A 19,039-nucleotide genomic window follows, 5' to 3' on the forward strand; every position below is an offset into this window, starting at 1 on the left:
CAACATCTATACTCATCCCCTGGCACCATGCCAAACTCCTGAGAGAGATCACTTGTAGTAGTCCCTGGAAAATGTTCTATTACCAGAGGCACTGAAGCATACAGATATGCATTGATAGTCCAGGGAACCTAGAAGAGAGTTTGGTTTAAATTTCAAGAGCCTGAGTTCTCTGTTCTAACCTTCCTGCCAGTCTTCATGGCCAGTGTACCAATGCACATGGTTCCCATTCTGTAAAAGCTCAGAGCTCATGCCTCCTTCCCATGACAGAGCCTTGGCCTGGCATCTGACAGAAAACTTTCCTTGGCCTGGCAGCCTTGCCCAGCCAAGCTCTCCAGCTATCTTTCACACCCAGTCTCTGCCCTTGATCTGGTCAGGCCTAGCCACTGGGCTGAGAGAAGCTGGGAGCCTGGAACACCTTTCCTCACTCTGTAGCACCTTTCATTGTCTGCATATGAAAGGCCACAGGTGCTTCTGGGTAGACTACAGCAGCACCGTCACGTGACCCCCCCCCACCTCCACCCACCCCAGGCCAGGGCCTCAGGGTTGTGGGGACAGACTATATGAAGTGACTTTCTCCACTGCTGCCTTCCTGTGGCTGGATCTGAAGCTCCACTGACTCTCCAGCCCCTGCAGTGTTTGCTTCCAGTGCTAGCTTTGTGGGAACAGGGCCCTTCTGACCAACTCTCCCCAGACAGTATTGCAGGGGATTCTAGTCGCCATGTTTCTTGTCACTGGATTTTCACTGGCCTTTTCATAGGCCATGAAGCTCTTCATGCAGCTCTTACCAGCTACCTAAAAAGCCCACAGCCAGTGATTTGGATTGTTTTTAGGAAGATGCTCACTGGGCTAGCTGGACCCTTCGAGAGCCTATAGCACTGAAACTTGCCAGGCTGAGTCTGAAGCATTTGTTGTGTAAAACTGCTGGAGTGTTTGGGGCGTGTACATGTTTGTCTCCACATCTCAGATTTACACCCATTGAGTCACCCTGACCTTTGACCTGCAAGACATAACTGCCATTAATCTCTGAAGAAAGCCTTTATGAGCTGGGCATCCAGGTAGTGTGCAGAAGTAGGCCACATGCATGTTGTTTAGGTACAGCTGGGGAGGGTGTAGATCTGGCCTCTCTGTTGGCTTCCTTGTAGCACTTGGTCAGCCCTCGGAGGAACACTGGAGATTGAGCTCTGTCCCCACCCTTCCTGACCAGAGCTGTGATCACGCTAGGCACTCAGGAGAACAGTCTTGGTGCTGCTCAGGAGTTCTGGAGATAAACAGTTCCACCGCTTACTAACTCACCTACCTTATCTGAACCTCTTTCCTCATCTGCAAAGTATGGGTGATGATATTGCCTACCTCAAGGAGTAGGGGAGGTATAGTGAGGATCCCATGTGACAGCACAAGGAGAGGGCCTAGGACGGAACTTGTCACAGCATGAGGGTTTAGGAAATGCTAGCTGTTATTGTTGTTTAAGGTAACAAAACTCCAGTTCCAGCCCAAAAGCGCTGAAAAGCTGCCTGCAGCTCTCACTTCTCTTTCTGGAAAGGAGCTCATCATAGCTAAGTGTGTGTAGACTCCACTGGCCTTACTGTCAGAGAAAAAGAGCATCAGCAAGGAGGCACTTCCTGCCCTGGGGTCTGGGTGTCAGAGGGGCCTCTGGCAAGGGAGGCTGCCTGATTACTCTGACAGCAGCTATGAAAGCCCAGTAATGAAGCTGACTTCATTTGTTTTCTTCCTCAGTGACTCTTGCCGGGGAAGGCTCAGAACTGGGGTGTGGGGGGCAATGGGCTGTTGCTCTAGTGTTTGCTGGGCCCTCCTCACCACCTCTGGGCAACTCTGGGTCCCTGCAGTTTTCTGCTTTGCTGCTTGGTCTGGTCCCATGTCTTCTGGGTAGCAGAGCCAGCCCCTACCTGAAGTCCACTTGAGAGTATTTTGGGGTTTGAGGGATGGGGTCAGGAGTCTTGGGTGTGCCTGGTCCCTGACTGATCTCTCCCTCTCTGCCTGCCCCACCCCACCCCAGGGAGCACCCTGTCTTCTTCATGTTCATTCAGATTGCCATCATCTCCATCTTCAAGTCCTACCCAACAGTGGGGGACGTGGCCCTCTACATGGCCTTCTTCCCTGTGTGGAACCATCTCTACAGATGTGAGTACTCCCACCTCTAACCCTGTGGTGGCAGATTTGTGTCAGCCTGGTCCCTGGATAAGACAGACACGGAAAAAGAGATTGATAGGCATTTGCCTGGCATCTGGTGTGCTGGCAGTACCGGGAAAGAGGGAATGACACGAGGCAGTGTCCGCCTGCTGGGTACTACAGACTAGTGATGGTAATAAAAATAACTACCATATTTTGGTCACTTAGTACCTACCTGGCCACTCTGGTTTTAGGAGTGTTACATGCATTAGGTCATTTTATCTTCACACCAGTCTTGGAGGGAAAAATAACACCATTTTGCAGATTAAAAAACTGAGGTACAGAAAGGTAGAGCCACTTGTTCAAGATTATATGACAGGTAAGTGGAAGGGCTTGCTGTGAGCCTGTAGCTAGTGCTATCCAGTAGGATTTTCTGTGGTGATGGAAATGTTCTATATCTGCACAGTACAATAGGATAGCCACTAGTATGACTAAGAAACTGAATTTTTTTTGAAGACTTTATTTAAAAAAAATTAATGTTCATTTTTGAGAGAGAGGGAGAGAGACAGCAAGTGTGAGCAAGGGAGGGGCAGAGAGAGAGGGAGACACAGAATCTGAAGAATGCTCCAGGCTCTGAGGTGTCAGCACAGAGCCTAACGTGGGGCTCAAACTCACGAACCATGAGATCATGACCTGAGCCAAAGTCAGACGCTTAATGAACTGAGCTACCCAGGTGCCCCTGAAGATTTTATTTTATTATTATTTTTTAAATAATCTCAGTGTGTAGAGCTCAAACTCACAGCTCTGAGATCAAGAGTTTCAAGCTCTAATGACTGAGCCAGCCAGGAGCTTGTAGAGAAACTGAATTTTTAACTGAAATGTAGTTAAATTTAAAAAGTCACACATGGCTGGTAGCTACTGCATTGGACAGTGGAACACTAGGCCTTGGTCTTTGAACCATTTCCCAGCATTGCACCTAAATGTTTATAGAACACTGGACATCTGTCTGCTCTGAAGACCCCTGCAGCTCTAACCATGTCCCCCCTCAGAAGATGGCATACAGTGAGCTAGTTATGCTTCCGAGGCTGCCAGTATTTTCCTCAGTTGGGCTTTTAGCCCTCTGCATGGGTTCTTTTCAGTGTTTGTGGGCTCCCTGGGGGCAGACTTATGATTCACTCACCTCTGTGTCCCCAGCACCCAGGATCAGACCTGACCCACACAACTCAGCACATGTTTTTGGATGAGTTTTTAAGCCCTGTAATAAACAGGCAGTGTCAGTGCCCAATACTCGATTCTCTAATCTAAAATGGGAAGGGAGCTATGGAATTTTCTTTGCCTGCAGTGAGTGCACAGCCAGGTATCAAGAGTGAACTTGGGGAGGACAGGCTTCAGAGGAAGGAAATCTTTGTTATTGTTTGGGGATGCCTGGGTGTCAACCAGGAAGTGAAACTGACCAGCTGCCAGAAGGAAACCTACCTGTAAGACTGGGCCTCTGAGCTAAGGTAAACAGCAAAGTGGGCGGGCAAGGCACACTGCTCTTGCAGGTGGTGGCCTGTGGGGCAGTGACCAGTCCTGCCTGACTGGGAGGAGTAAGTGGTGTTTTCTGCCTATGACATCCTCATTGCACAGATAAGAATCACCCAGTCCAGCAGGCTCAGAGTCAGTCTGGTGCCCCCGCCCCCCAGCAGAGTGGCCAGTGACAAATCATGAGGCCATCAAACATGTGGACATGCCCCAGTTTGTGACAGTGTGGGTCTTGGGGACATTGATCCTCTTTCCTCAGAAGTAGAGTCATTTTTTTCTTAGCTGTCTCTTGCCCTTAATAATCTTTCATCCCGGGGTGCCTGTGTGGCTCAGTTGGTTGAACATCCGTCCGACTTTGGTTCAGGTCATGTTCTCAAGGCTCGTGAGTTTGAGCCCCACGTCGGGCTCTGTGCTGACAGCTCAGAGCCTGGAGCGTGGTTTGGATTCTGTGTCTCCCTCTCTCTCTGCCCCTCCCCTGCTCATGCGCTCTCTCTCTCTCTCTCTCTCTCAAAAATAAACATTCAAAAAAAATTAAAAAAAAATATTTCATCCCATATTGCTGAACACAGTCTGGAGCCAGAAAGACTTGAATCTGGATCCTGGCTTTCCCATTACCAGCTCTCTCTTTTTAGGAAATTCATCTAACCTTTCTGAGTCACTCGGTTTTTAATCTGTAAAATGGGGAGAATATCTTCCAGGGGTGTTTTAAGTTTGAGAAATAATGTATATAAATAGCACTGTTGTTACCATTAGTAAGAATCATGCAGGGGAGGTTTCCTACATAATTCCGTGATCAAAGCTTCAGGCTTGGTAGAGTCATTCAGGGTCATTGGAATGAACATACTTTTCAAAGCTTGAAATAAGCTATTTTATGCCCTCCGGGGTTAATGCAGAGAAATTAAGGATGGGGTTCCCAGAAACCTAGATGATCTAATAGATGCTGTTGCTGGCTGTCTGGGTGAATAGTTTACAGTTCAGCTTGACTGAAGACTCTGCACAGAATGTGGGCTGCCCTCTGCCACCACCCCCGCCCCCCCACAGCCCCCTGCCCCCAGTGTCCAGCAACTGTGGCAGAGAATATTCATGCTCAGGGTATCTGTTTGGGTCATGACAGCTGTGAGTCATTACATTCAGCCAAGAGCATCTCCAGCCTAGTCCTTTGGACCCATGAGTGGAGACTGAGAAGTCTGTGAGTCTAGGGTGAAGGTACTCAGACTTGTACTGTGGCTAAGAATTCAGTTTAAACATTAGTTGCCAGTGCTAACATGCCTGCTCACACATTCACCTTTTTGTTTTCCTGTCCTGGCCAGTGGGGAGGAGACGAGGTATGTCGGCCCTGCCCCAAGTATAGGCCCCAGACGCTGGGACTCTGTGGTGCTTGGGATCAGGATGAGTCATACAGACACACAATTGTGGTGTTAGGGAACAGCCTGCTGGCAGAGCTGGTGCTAGCCTACAGTGGTCCAGCTGAAAGATCCAGTTACCAAAGGCTGTATTTGTATGTATGTGTGTGTGTGTGTGTGTGTGTGTGTGTGTGTGTGTTTTGTTTTTATTAACTATTGGATAAATATAAGAGAGTATGGATTAAAAAACCAGACAAATTAAAGAGAATAATAACATAATAAGCACCTTTGAAGCTCCCAGTCCCCCCCCCCCTCCCCCGCACTCTTGCCAGTTGGACTGGATTCTTCAAGTGGAATTTTATTTCTGAGTGACTGAGGCTCAGAGAGGGAAGGTGACTTGCCTGAAGTTTCAGCTTGTCAGCAACCGAGGCAGAGACTGGATAAGCCACCGTGGGTGTAGTAGGGAATCTGATTCCATTTGACCCAGTAAGTCTAAGGAAGGGTGAGCCTTTCGTCTCATTAAGTCCTGGTCATCTCTGACACCTGGTGCCTGGAACAAGCTGTCCTGTGCCCCAGGTCCCAGCTCTGTGTGTTCTGGCGTATAGCTTTAATCCTCTGGCCTGTCAGCCAGCAAGAGTGAGTAGCAGCTCCCGGTTCTTGCAAAGGTCACCACAGGCCAGAAGCCAACTGGATGCTGGTGACAGTTCCTCCAGGCACATGGGAATGTATCTTTGCAGCTGTTTGTAATTGCAGCCAGGAGCCTCATGGGAGCCTTCCCAGTCTCTGTGCACTTTGTTACCTTCTTGTCACCCTGTCTGAAATCCAGAGTGGCTAGAGGCAGGGAACAAAGGCCTACCTGGGCTCTCAGGCCACAGGATTTGTTTTAGGAATAGCATAGATTTTTTTCAGCCCAGGGGATCAGAAAGAACCATTGAGAAATGTAAATAGTGATGTGGGAGTGGAGGAATGGCAAAGGTTTGTTCTCCTTTCTTGAGGTTGTAACATTGTTTAATAATAGTAATTCTCCGTGCACATAACCCTTTCCCAGACTTCTTGTTCTGGGAGCAAGGAGGAGGCTTTCCCTACAGTCTCGGGAAGGCTTGAATCAGGGCTTTACCCTCCCAGCTTTGAAAACCCAGAATCATGGAACTTTCAGGTCAGGAAAAAAGGACCCCACAAGCTCTCTGTGCCAGTGTTTCCAAAGTATGGGAGTTCACAGACCACTAACGTTTTTTTTAAACTCTGGTGACAGAGTTGCCAACTTATTTTGCTGACAACATTAAAACAGTCAACTGCCAGCCATTCATCACCATTTCATAAAGGACTTTTCAAAAAAAAATTTTTAATGTTTATTTATTTTTTAAGAATGAGAAAGAGCATGAGTGGGGGAGAGGCAGAGAGAGAGGGAGACACAGAATCCAAAGTAGGCTCCAGGTTCTGAGCTGTCAGCACAGAGCCCGATGCGGGGATCGAACTCACAGAACATGAGATCATGACCTGAGCCGAAGTCGGACGCCTAACTGAGCCACCCAGGTGCCCCCATAAAAGGACTTTTTAAAAAAATGTTTATTTATTTTGAGAGAGAGAGACATAGAGTGAGAGTGGGGAAGGGGGAGAGAGAGAGAGAGAGAGAGAGAGAGAGAGAATCTCAAACAGGCTCCAGGCTTGATCTCACGAACCATGAAATCATGACCTGAGCCGAAATCCAAAGTCAGATGCTTAACGGACTGAGCCACCCAAGTACCCTGAGAAAGGACTTTTTAACAACAATCAGGAACAAAGAGACACCTGTCACTTCTCATGAATCTTAAATTCAAAACATTCGCCTTTAACAAGAACTCTGAACTACCTTGTTCTGATTATTGTGACTGTGACACAGACTAGTGAAATCTGTCGCAGACTGGTCTGGATGTCTTATTTGCCAGGGGTCTGCAGCTGTCATCCTTTGGTTGGAAGTGCTGGCTGCATATTGGACTCACCAGAGAAGCAGTTACAAACTAATACAGATATCTAGGCCCCACCCCGAGACACTCTGATATACTTAGTCCAGGTAGGGCTCCCCCGGTGATTTTATTTTGCAGCCAGAATTGAGAATCACATGTGTAATCCAGTCCCCCTTCTGATGCATGAAACCCTGGTATAGCAGTTCTACCAAGTGTCCGTACAGCCAGGACAAACGACCTCAATGTTTGAGAGGCTCCCATCTCTTAAGTCTCCCCAGACTCTGATTTGGAGGAAGGGATTTCCTAAAGGTCAGGATCAGAGAGGGGAAGGGAACTTCTGTTCATTAAGTGCCTGCTGGGACCCAGACCCAGTGGTAAGTTGTTTTTTTTAAAGGTGCTCTCTTAATTAGTTTATTTTAAGTAATACTTATTACTTTCTTTAAAATACAATAAAGTGTAAAGAAAGAAATAAAAATAGCACATAATCCTACTGTCACATACCCCTAATTGAGTTAAAAGGTAGGAGGAGCACAGTGTGATAGGCAGAAAATGCTCCCTCCCACAAAGATGTCCACACAATCCCCAGAACCTGTGAATATATTACTTTATGTGGCAAAAGGACTTAAAGTTAAGGCTTTTCAGATGGGGAAATTAGCCTGGATTATCCAGGTGAGCCCAGTGTAATCTGCAAGGGCCCTTAGAAAGTGGAAGAGCTGGAGGAGGGAAATCTCTTCCATATGGTTTTGCTGTGAACCTGAAGCTGCTCTAAAAACTAAAGTCTATTTTTCTAAAAAAAAAAAAAAAAAGTGGAAGAGGGAAGCAAAAGAGGAGGTCTGAGTAATGCAGGGTAGCAAGGACTTATTTGGCGTTGCTGGGTGGAGTAGGAAGGGGGTTGTGAGGTGAACTCAGGCCGCTGCCTCGCTGCAAAGGCAAACGGATGGCTTCTGCCCTAGAGTTTCCAGCGGGCACGCAGGTACCTTGATTTTAGCCCGTGAGACCCAGAACTGTAATATAAGCTGTATTGTTTAAACCACCAAGTTTGTGGTGATTTGTTACAGCAGCCTTAGAAAATAGTAACATATCTGTGCCGGGTTTTTCACATATCTTGTTTAATTCATGTAACCCTCCTATGAAGTAGACCCTATTCTAGCCCTGTTTTAGAGATAGGAAAGCTGAGACAGAGAAACTTGCTGGCAGAGCAGGGATTTTAACCAAGGTCTTTGTCTTTCTGAGGCTAAGTTTGGGCTGCACTGTCCTGCTCCTTACCTCCAGCTGCACTCTGCCTGCCTGCCTGCCTGCCCATACCACCGTGTGTAGCAGGTCCTCCCTGGGGCTTTGGGGAGAGCCTCTCCCTGGTGGGATTCTTCAATCCTTCTGGGAGTGTGGGGCGGTGATGTTAGAGGGAGGGTGTCAGAAGAGCTCTTCAAATCCTCCAAGGAAGAGTGAAGGACATTTGAAGAGCAAGGCAGACAACCTAAGACGTGAGTTAAGGAAAATAGAAAGCATTTCCTAAGACCCAGGGCTGTGGCACCACAGAGACTCACCGTGGGGCTCTAATCTCCATAGGTTCACACTGCCCTTCCTGTCCATGATCCCATGTGGACAGACAGCACCCTGCTTGGGGATGGGAGAAATTACCCTTGGACACCCCTAGATTGTGGGGCAGAGGGCATTGTCTTGCTAAAACGCCCCCTTTGTGGTGTCCAGAGGCATTCACAGCATTGCCACCTGTAACTAGCCAGGCCCACAGTGGGAGGTGCAGAGTCCAAACGTAGGACTTCACACCAGCTTTGGGCATGGGGAGCCATTGACTCAAGGGTTTGAGGCTTGCCTCTTGGCACCCCAGAGTCTCTGAATCTGGGGGAGGGTTTCTGCCTTTGAGCTACCCAGGCTCTCCCTGGGCTTCTTCGTCCTGTGGAGCCATGCCCATAAGAAAGGGTTCCAAGGAGAATCAGCATTTGGTTAACTGTGAGTGTCTGTCTTTGCAGTCCTGAGAAACATCTTTGTCCTCGCCTGCATCATTATCGTCTGCTCCCTACTCTTCCCTGTCCTGTGGCACCTCTGGATTTACGCAGGAAGTGCCAACTCTAATTTCTTTTATGCCATCACATTGACCTTCAACGTTGGGCAGGTAAGAGCACTGCACGGGGATTCATTTTGTAGCCTCAGACATTCAGCAGAGGCCCTGGGTTCTGCAAACTAGGGGTTTGGGTGTGAGTGAGGGGACAGTTTGCCTGAAGTAGCTCATGGTCCAGTAGAGAGGATTAAAGAGAGCAAAAGAAAGGTGAATTCAGCCAGCATTTACTGGGCACCATGCTGAGCTATCACCCCATTGATTCTCACAGCAAGTCTGTGAGATAGTGTTATCACTAGTTTACAAATAGTAACGGAGCCTCACACAGGTTATCTCTTGCCCAAGGTCATCGGAGGAGCCAAGAACCAAATTCAGGGAAGGCTCCATTTCTGAGGCCACCCTCTTTCTATAACAGTGCCTGGGCTGTGTGTCACTGTACTGAGTGCAGTGTGTGTGGTGGGCGGAGGGCAGAGGCAGGAGGAGGAGAGACTTTTCAGACTCTGGGAGAGCAGGGGCAAAGGCAGCAAGATGAGAAAATAGTTCGGTCTAGCTGTTGGGTAAGTCTGGAGCACAGATGGTGGGGCTGGGAATAGTGGGTGAGGAGGCTGTAGGGGTCAGAGGTATCAGCTAGGAACTCTGATCTCCCCCTGACCCAGGGGAAGCCCCTCCCTTGGTGCCATAGAGCAGTGGTTCTCAGAGCGAGAGGGTGGTTGTTAAGAATGCAGATTCCCTGTTAGTGTTTTAAATCCTATGGTTACGTTATGACTGTCACAATTACATGGCTTTGATTGTTAAAAAAACAAACACAAAACATTCTCTGACCCTACTCCCAAGAATGTTGAGTCAATAGATGTGGAAAACAGCGTCAGGAGTTTGTATTTTTAATAAGCTTTCTCAGAGACTCTGTTGCAGGTGGTCTAGCAAACTTTTCTGAAGTTCCCTTAGGTCAGCTCTGTCCTCCTTGTGCGGTCTTATGAGAATCAGTTGTACCATTTACCATTTCAATGGCTGTTGGTGCAGCCAGGCATTTCCTGTGCGTTATGGGCTGGATGGGAAGCCAGGCTAGCTGGAGAGACTAATGATGCCAGTGAAGAGTCCCCGGAGGAGATCCTTCCCTCCAAGGTTAGCTGCTGGGAAAGAAGGAGGGAGGAGTTTGGGCTTTTGCAGTGAGCGATGGGTCTGGTATTTCCTGCACGGACATTTCTGGACAATTAACGTCCAGCCCAGCTATTTATCTTGGTTTGTGAACAGCAGGAAGAGAGACAGAGGGCCCTGTAGCCCGGGTGGGACTGTGCCGGAGGGTCTGCTCGGCCTGTCGCACACAGGCTGTTCATGGTAGATGCTCGGCACCTCCTGTGTCTTGTGCCGACAGAAATCTGCAGGATTCAACTTAACACCTCGAGAAAATCCAAAAGGTTGTTCTGGCCCTTGTGTCTTGCTGAAATCCCTTAATTATCCTTTGAAAGTGATGGCTGGCATGTGAGGGCATTGGACCTGCCCTGGGCCTCTGTGGGGCTTGGCAATCTCCACTGAAATAGTCCACAGCTTGTCATCAGGTCATAAGTGTCAGGTGTGGGTCAGAAATACAGTTGCAGTGATTATGAAGTATTTGTGGAACTTGCCAGATAACAGCTTTTTCCCCCTGTGGTTGCCATTAGGAGGGAGGGTCTCTGTAAATGGCATGGGAGGTGTTTGCAAGTGCTCAGGTGACTTCTAAGGTGAATTGTTGGAAAATAGGGCCGGGGTTGGGAACGAAAGGAGTGTGCTAGTGGCTGAGCTATGGAGAAAATTCAGGCTGAGCTCTTGGCATTGTCTTTTACCTTTTTCTTTTAATCTCTTTTTAAAACGTACTTTTAGTCACACAAGTAATACATGAATTCACTGCTGGGATGAGAAAGCAAACAAAATAGAAGCATATGGAACAAAAAGTAAAGGTCCATGTCTTCCCACCCCCGGGCATATATCATGATCAGGATCAGTTTGATGCATCTTTGCAGACATTCTCTGTGCTTTTACAGACAGCTCTCAGTACGTATGCACACATACAGAGCTTTCTTGTTTATATAAAGAAATGGCCTCCTACTCTAGGTGCTGCTAGTTGGCTTGCAGTTTTTCACTTGGTGATCTCCTCTTGATTATGGTTCTCAGAGCCTGTGGGTAGGAGGAGCTTGATTTATTTGACTAGGTAGGCCCCTACTGATGGACGTTGAGGTTGCTTCTGGTGGTTCTGCTATAAACAGAATAGATGCTATAAATGCCTTGGGCATCCCTCCATTGAATCTCATATAGTGTTTTCTTTTTCTTTTTCTTTTTCTTTCTTTTTTTTTTTCTTTTCCTCGTTTCCTCTCCTCTCCTCGTTTCCTCTCCTCTCCTCTCCTCGTTTCCTCTCCTCTCCTCTCCTCGTTTCCTCTCCTCTCCTCTCCTCGTTTCCTCTCCTCTCCTCGTTTCCTCTCCTCTCCTCGTTTCCTCTCCTCTCCTCGTTTCCTCTCCTCTCCTCGTTTCCTCTCCTCTCCTCTCCTCGTTTCCTCTCCTCTCCTCGTTTCCTCTCCTCTCCTCGTTTCCTCTCCTCTCCTCTCCTCGTTTCCTCTCCTCTCCTCGTTTCCTCTCCTCTCCTCGTTTCCTCTCCTCTCCTCGTTTCCTCTCCTCTCCTCGTTTCCTCTCCTCTCCTCTCCTCGTTTCCTCTCCTCTCCTCGTTTCCTCTCCTCTCCTCGTTTCCTCTCCTCTCCTCGTTTCCTCTCCTCTCCTCTCCTCGTTTCCTCTCCTCTCCTCGTTTCCTCTCCTCTCCTCGTTTCCTCTCCTCTCCTCGTTTCCTCTCCTCTCCTCGTTTCCTCTCCTCTCCTCTCCTCTCCTCGTTTCCTCTCCTCTCCTCTCCTCTCCTCGTTTCCTCTCCTCTCCTCTCCTCTCCTCGTTTCCTCTCCTCTCCTCTCCTCTCCTCGTTTCCTCTCCTCTCCTCTCCTCTCCTCGTTTCCTCTCCTCTCCTCTCCTCTCCTCGTTTCCTCTCCTCTCCTCTCCTCTCCTCGTTTCCTCTCCTCTCCTCTCCTCTCCTCGTTTCCTCTCCTCTCCTCTCCTCTCCTCGTTTCCTCTCCTCTCCTCTCCTCGTTTCCTCTCCTCTCCTCTCCTCGTTTCCTCTCCTCTCCTCTCCTCGTTTCCTCTCCTCTCCTCTTTTTCTTTTTCTTTTCTAAGATTTTTATTTATTTATTTTGAGAGAGAGTGAGAAAGCTCCAGCAGGGGAGGGGCAGAGAGAGAGGCATGAGCGAAAATCCCAAACAGGCTCGGCACTGTCTCCACAGAGCCCGATGTGGGACTCAAACTCATGAACCGTGAGATCATGGCCTCAGCCAAAGTCGGATGCTTAACCAACAGACCCACCCAGGTGCCCCTCATATACCATTTTCTTAAGATAAACTCCAGGTGGTGGGATTTACTGAGTCAGAGGACATGTGCATTGTGCATTTTTGGCAGATATTGCCATGTTGCCCTTCAGACAGGTCATACCAACCTCCTTGGCTCTTAGCTGTGGTCTGTAGTGCTTATAAACTGGCAGTTTGTGCAGACATTGGCACACCTTTGTCATCGGCCACCTTGGGTCTGGACTCTGTGGCTCTGAGTCAGACAACTTTGTCAGGTCGAGTGTTTTCTGGGACTGCTGGCTTTGTTTGGGCTTTGTGGCTGCTGCTGCCAGATCACTAAAGGGACATATCACATGGGGCACTTATTCACCAAGGCAGTCACTCAAGTCCTGTCCCTGTCCTGGAGGATTGACTGAGGTAGAAGAGTGCCCCTCATGAGGGTTATACACACCTGCCTTCAGGCTGTTTGGGAGCAACAGAGGACAAATATGAGACATTTAGAATTTTAGTAAACTGTTGAGTATCTGCTCCTTAAAAAGACCTTCCACAAGGTTCCCCTGCCTCACTGTCTCTTCTTAGCCCCCCGTTTGTTTCTTCCAAGCACTTATCCCAGTTTGTAACTTTATGTTACTTGCTTCTCTCTCTGCCTCCCGGACCATACCTGCTTGTAAGCTTCTTGCCAGCAGAGATCTGCCTGTCCTTCCCACTGCAGGCAGCTTTGGGTATGGCAGAGGGCAGGTGTTTAGCAAACACTTGTTGAATGAATGAATGAAACAAAGATAGCCAGGGAGAACATTGTGTGATTAATGGCCAAGTGGGGAGAGTAACCGCTGGAGGAAACTAGAGGGAACCTTTCCTGTTGTGAGTGGTCAGGGAATGCCCTGGGGAGCAAGGAGTAGCAGCTGGGCCTTTTACACTTGGAGAGTGAAAGGTCTGGGAAGTGGGCAGGTTGGGGGCCAGGGCACCCCTCTGGCAGAGGTTAGTGGCTAGCAGCTCTGTCCTTAACCCTTCTCCAGCTTCTGCCAGAACCTGGTCTCTGTGGCTGATGAAGCCCCTACATGTCCTCCACAGCTCAAGCCAGGTCCACTTCCATCTGACCTACAGTCAGTGCTGCCATTGAGATGTATGGCATTTGGGGACATACCTTCAATCCCACAGCTGGCTGTTTTCAGCTCTTCTAGCTGGAATGATGTCTTAGAGTTCTTGGTCCTCCCTCTCCCCTCCCTGGACAAGACTGATCAAGCTGTCCTGGGAAGAGCTGGATTTTCAGCAGGCATCAGGAGCCCAGTCCATCATTGCTGAATGCAGAGACCACCTTGACCCACAGATTTTAAGTCCTGTTCTGTTTGAGTTGGTCAGTGCCACACTTTGTTATACAACAATCTGTGTTGGTAAATTCTTAGTTACACTGGCAGATAAACCAGTGACTTAGGCTCCATCCTTTCCCCTTGGGGCCATTAAGTATTTTTCAGCATGTGGCATGGATCATTTGTTAATTATAATTGTGCCTCAGAGTCAGTAACCAGGAAATGACAACAGTAAAACATCCATAGGGTGTGAGTGCATGCACGTTCATGCACATGTGTAAGAAAGGTGGGGGAGGAGGAGAGATTGAGGTAGATTGGTTGGTTGAGGTCCTCTTCTACTTCCTCACTGTGTGACCTTCAGCAAATAACTTGACTTCTTTGATTTGCAGTGTTCTTTTTTTTTATGGGCAGAAAACTTTTTGATTTTTAAAATTTTTTTAAACTTACTATTTTTTAAATTTAAATCCAAGTTAGTTAATATATAGTGTAATAATGGTCTCAGGAGTAGAATTTAGTGATTCATCACTTACATATAACACCCAGTGCTTATCCCAACAAGTGCCCTCCTTAATCCCCCTCGCCCATTTAGCCTATCCCCCCCACCCCGCCAGCAACCCTCAGTTTGTTCTCTGTATTTAAGAATCTCTTAGGATTTGTCTCCCTCTCTGTTTTTATATTATTTTTGCTTCCCTTCCCTTATGTTCATCTGTTTTGTATCTTAAATTCCACATATGAGTGAAGTCATAATTATGATATTTGTCTTTCTCTGACTGACTTATTGGGTTGTAGTGTTCTTAAAACCAGGGATGACAACCCAGCCTCCCTGGATTTGGGCATGTGTAGGTCCTGTTGCTATTATCATATGTTAACATGAGAAGTAGCACCAGTGACCTGCTATTCAGATACCCAGAGCAAATTCCCAGGGAAACATTCGGACAAAACAAACTTCTTCCCTTTTTTTTTTTTTTAAACAAAAAAACAAAACTCTTTTCTTCTGCAGGTCAGCAACCAGCAGAAGAAAAATAGTCATCAAAGATTATATATAAACAAAAAGTAACGTGTTTAAATTTAGTTTTTTTAAAGGAGTAAGATAAAACATCCGACTCACCCTAATTCATCTTAAAAACAGGAAACATAAGGAAATCTCCCCCTAAAATTATAATTAATAGTGGCTCATGTTTAAAGAGTGCCTACTAGGAGCCAGGCCCGTATGATCCCTTTAATCTTCTGGATCATGTGCTTGTGTGGCCTTCTGGACCTTTCCCTGTACGTTCCCATGTACTTGTGTGCTCCTGGAGAAGAGCTTTATTTGTGTGTGTGTGTTTTATTATTGGCAACATGATGAAGTATGACTTTTTTCCTTTCAATAAAACATCTTGGTGATCTTTTCTTGTTTGTATAAGAGGGAAGTGCCTCACCACAGTTGATGGAGCTGCTCCCCTCCTGATAGCTTCTTAAGCTGTTTTTCTTTGTTCTTGTATAATAAGGAATACACTTAGTCCCCTTATAACTGCCTTTTGAGGGAGGCACCAGTACAAATGACCAAGTGGAGGCCTGGAAGTCCCCAAGCTCTGAGGGGTGTGTTTATTTATGCTCATTTGTCGTGTCCTCTTGTTACACTGGAGGTTCCATGAGGGCAGCTCCAGGTCTGTCTTCTTCACAAGTGTATCACCAGGACCAGGAATATTCAGTGACTGTTTATTGATAAATAAATGGAATGAGCTGGAATCCGAAACCACATTTTATGACCAGTGATCCCGTATAATCCTGTGTACCCTAACCTCCCAGTCCTAGTATCTGTTTAGGACAAAGCTGGGCCTGTGGCAGGTCCTGCTGGATTCCTAGGGGGTCAGAGCCAGACCCCACGTGGCTGACCCTGAAAGCCCCGCTCCTGTTCTGTGTCTGTGTCCAAAATGGATCCCCAGTGTCCAGAGAGTGTCCCAGCAGATCCATGAACTGCTGCCTCCTCACCATGGGCTGCCGGCTCTGATCCTTCTCCTTGTAGTATAGAACCTGTAGATCCTAGGCTGTCCCTGCCTTGGCCATTCTGCTGTCTTCAAGGAAGCCTGGAGCCCTGGGGTCCTGCCACAAGCCCTCTGACATGTTGGGTCCTGCTCAGGACTGGCTTATTTGCTCCAGCACAAATGAAACCACAGTCCTGTCTCCTGGAATTACCTTTCAGTTGGTCTGGCGTGTCATTCTGGGGAATGGGACAATGAGGAAATAAATGTCTGGGGACATGTTGGGCAGATCATCAGTGTTTGGGTGGTGCATAGCCCCCATTTGTGGACAGACAGGGCCCATTTCAGATTTAATCCGTGCTTTGTGTGTGGTCCTGACTGTAAGATCCAGGGTATGTGTGTGGGGCGGTGGGGGAAGAGGTCTTCCTCCTGACACGAGGGGCCTGTGGCCCAGGCTGGAGCCCTTGCTGTCGTCCAGCTCAGTGTGTGTGTTTACTTTGCTTTCCTTCCAGGTGGCATTTTGCCAGGTCTTCATTCATTCCTTCATCCCTCCTGTCTTCAAACTCTGTGCTCAGCATCCCAAGTGTGGCTCTCACAGGCCCTTCCCTGCCTTCTCTCCTCCTACAGCCAGAGTGACAGGAAAAGCCTGAGCTAAATATAGGGGGGCAAGGCCAGCAGAAAGCCTGGGTTTGGAGGTCTAGCCTCGATGGTGACTCCCAGCCCCTCTGTCATGGCTCGCTGGCCTTAGGCAAGTCACATAAGTTCTTGGGCCTAATTAATTTATTTGTATATATTGGGCATTTGTTATGTGCCAGGCACTCTGCTAGCAGAGTGTGAATGAGACACAGCCCTGCCTCCTCGGAGCCCAAGGTCTGTGGGAGAGAAAGAAAAGGAACCGGTCAGGGTCAGCGCAGCCGGGTGGTGCTGTGGATGGGTTAAAGAGGCTGGGGAGCTCAGAGCTGAGGCGGGTAAGGAAGCTTCTGTGGGGAGGCAGCCTGTACGTGGCATCCCTGGGGCAGGTAGATGCAAACCTGGCTCTGGGTGGTGAGACCTGGGAGGAAGAGAGCATGAGTGAGGGAGTGTGGAAGGCAGTTCTGCGGGGCTGGCGTGCCCTGCCAGAGGGTGGGAGCCCTAGCATGCTGAGTACTGGGCTGAGTCTGTGGTTTTAGGTTGAGGATAACTGTGATCCCATCTTTGCTTGGAAAACCTCACCATGCCAGGAGGGGGAGAGGTGAGGGGTGTGAGCTGGAATCTGGAGCCCAGGGAGGCTGTTTAAATCTGGTGAGAGGTGATAGCGGCCTCCGTTTCTCTGCCTACAAGAAGGGTGGCTGTGAGGACTCAGTACAGAGTTGGGTGGGGAAAGCTTTTGTGAATTGAAAAGAGCCACCTGGATGACAATTGCCATCATACCGGCTTTGGTCTTACACTGTGGCCTTCCAGACCCCAAGACGGAGGTATAGTGACTTTCCTGTTACTTTGCATCTTTAGAGATAGAGGGTGGAGCTCGGTTCTCCGCCATCATCTCCCACATGTGTCCACTCAGGCCTGGGTTGGGTCACGCCAAAGCCCCGTCCAGCTCCACGAGTCAGCCGTCGGCCCCTCTGGCTCCCACGTTCCTGGACCCCAGGCAGCGTGGGCAGAGGATGCTGTGCTTTGATTGTTGATGGAAACAACCACGTGAGCTCCCGCAGGTGCAGGTTAGCTGTCCAGTGTCAGCATCTCCAGCCCAAGCAGTAGACCTGGGGAGCTGCGACATGCCTGGGGTGACAGCAGCTGCTTCTCTGGGAAGTGGCAGCCTAGGTGCCAGTGTTGGCCGAGGCTGCTTTTGTGAGCCCCACAGCTTCTAGACGCACCGAGGTAACAGCCTGCACTGGCTCGGATGTCTCTGATACTTATTTTGCCTTTTCCCAAAAAACTCTCTTCCTGGCTAAGTGTCAGGACTGGGGCCTGGGAGCACAGCCTCATCAGGGGTGTTAGTGTAGACCAAGGGCCAGCATGGGCCCATAACAGGACCCAGGTACAGACCTTTTGCTCCCCAGAATCCTTAACTGGGAGGGGCTGTGGGGAGGATGGGAAGAAGTAGGGCTTGGGCCTCAGGCAGGACTGGCATTGCAGCCCAAATGCTTCCCTTACTCCCATGTGACCCTGGGCAAGACCCTTGAGCTTGGAGTTTGCTCATCTCTGAGTGGGGCTTATAAACCCTACCCCGGAATGTTGTGAAAATTCAGTGATGTGCTTTTTTTAAATTCAAGTCCAGTTGACACACAATGTTACATTGGTTTCAGGTGTACAGCCTAGTGATTGGACAGCTCACTTATGCTGTGCCTAGAAGTGTAACTGCCATCTGTCCCCATACAGCGCTATTACAGTGCCATTGACTGGTCCCTGTGCTGTACCTTTCATTCCTGTGACTTTTCATTCCATGATGGGAAGCCTGTACTTCCCACTCCCCTTCACCCATTTTGCCCATCCCCCAACCCTCTAATGATTTTTTTTAATTAAAGAGCCTGGTCCGGAGCAGCTACCCAGAAGTTGTTGGTTTCCCTGTCTCTCCACTTCCCCACCCTGTAATGGAGCATGTTCTAACCATTTTATTCCACTTGTGAAGTGCCTCTCCCTGTCACTGGCCATCCTTTTATCAGCTACCTCATTAAATCTTCATCGTGGCCCAAAATATAGTGCTGGAACCGTCATGGCTGCCAGTGAGAGAAATGTGGTCTGACTGAGCCCTCACAAGGGGGAGGGGACCAGCAAAGCACTCCCAGAGTGCCAGCCCTTTCCTGGGTCTGGGGTCACAGAGCTGGAGCAGATGCCATCCCATCTGGTTGGGAGGCCAACAGGAAGTGACTTCATCCCAGGGATCACATAACTGAGCATGGGGTTAGGGAAGAATCTGGGGCAGGAGATGCAGATGATTCCTCTCTAGGGATAAGCAGGAGCCCTTTGTGGGAAGAGCCATTCCAGCTGAGGCAGTGAGGTGTGGCCACAAAGTGTTTTCAGGACCAGGCTGTGTTCAGGGCTCCTTGGCCATGTGGGTGTGGTGCGGGGCAGAGTGGGGCACTGGGGGCTTCTGAGCAGACAAGTGAAGGGTTTGTTCGTGTGTGTGTGTGTGTGTGTGTGTGTGTGTGTGTGAGGGAGAGAGACAGACAGACAGACAGACACTAAGAATCTGAGAGAGATCCCTCAGGGGCCAGGAGGATGCAGGAGGCCTTCTAGAAAGAGGTGGCAGTGGGAGGGATAAAAGGAGGCTGAGTTGGAAGTCTGAGGAAGGGGATTGGCAGGACTTGGTTGATGGCAAGAGAGAAGCTAAGGAGTCCAGCTACAGCTCTTAAGGGCCACTTTAAAGAATGGGCTTCTCAGGTGCCTGGCCAGCTCAGTCAGTACAGCATGTGACCCTAGATCTCAGGGTC

At 48.8% G+C, this 19,039-nt stretch overlaps 1 protein-coding gene across 2 annotated transcripts in view; it reads left to right on the forward strand.

Moving 5' to 3' along the window:
• Window positions 1-19,039, forward strand: part of PIGU (phosphatidylinositol glycan anchor biosynthesis class U) — an 83,540-nt gene that overhangs the window by 60,059 nt on the left and 4,442 nt on the right. For both annotated transcript variants that reach the window (XM_045443676.1, XM_045443677.1), the window contains 2 exons: window positions 2,015-2,139; window positions 8,926-9,068. In XM_045443676.1, the coding sequence (XP_045299632.1) occupies window positions 2,015-2,139; window positions 8,926-9,068 (268 nt within the window). The remainder of the gene's footprint in view (window positions 1-2,014; window positions 2,140-8,925; window positions 9,069-19,039) is intronic.

Source organism: Leopardus geoffroyi, chromosome A3 (genome assembly GCF_018350155.1).
Source record: "Leopardus geoffroyi isolate Oge1 chromosome A3, O.geoffroyi_Oge1_pat1.0, whole genome shotgun sequence".
Classification (NCBI taxonomy): Eukaryota; Metazoa; Chordata; class Mammalia; order Carnivora; family Felidae; genus Leopardus; species Leopardus geoffroyi.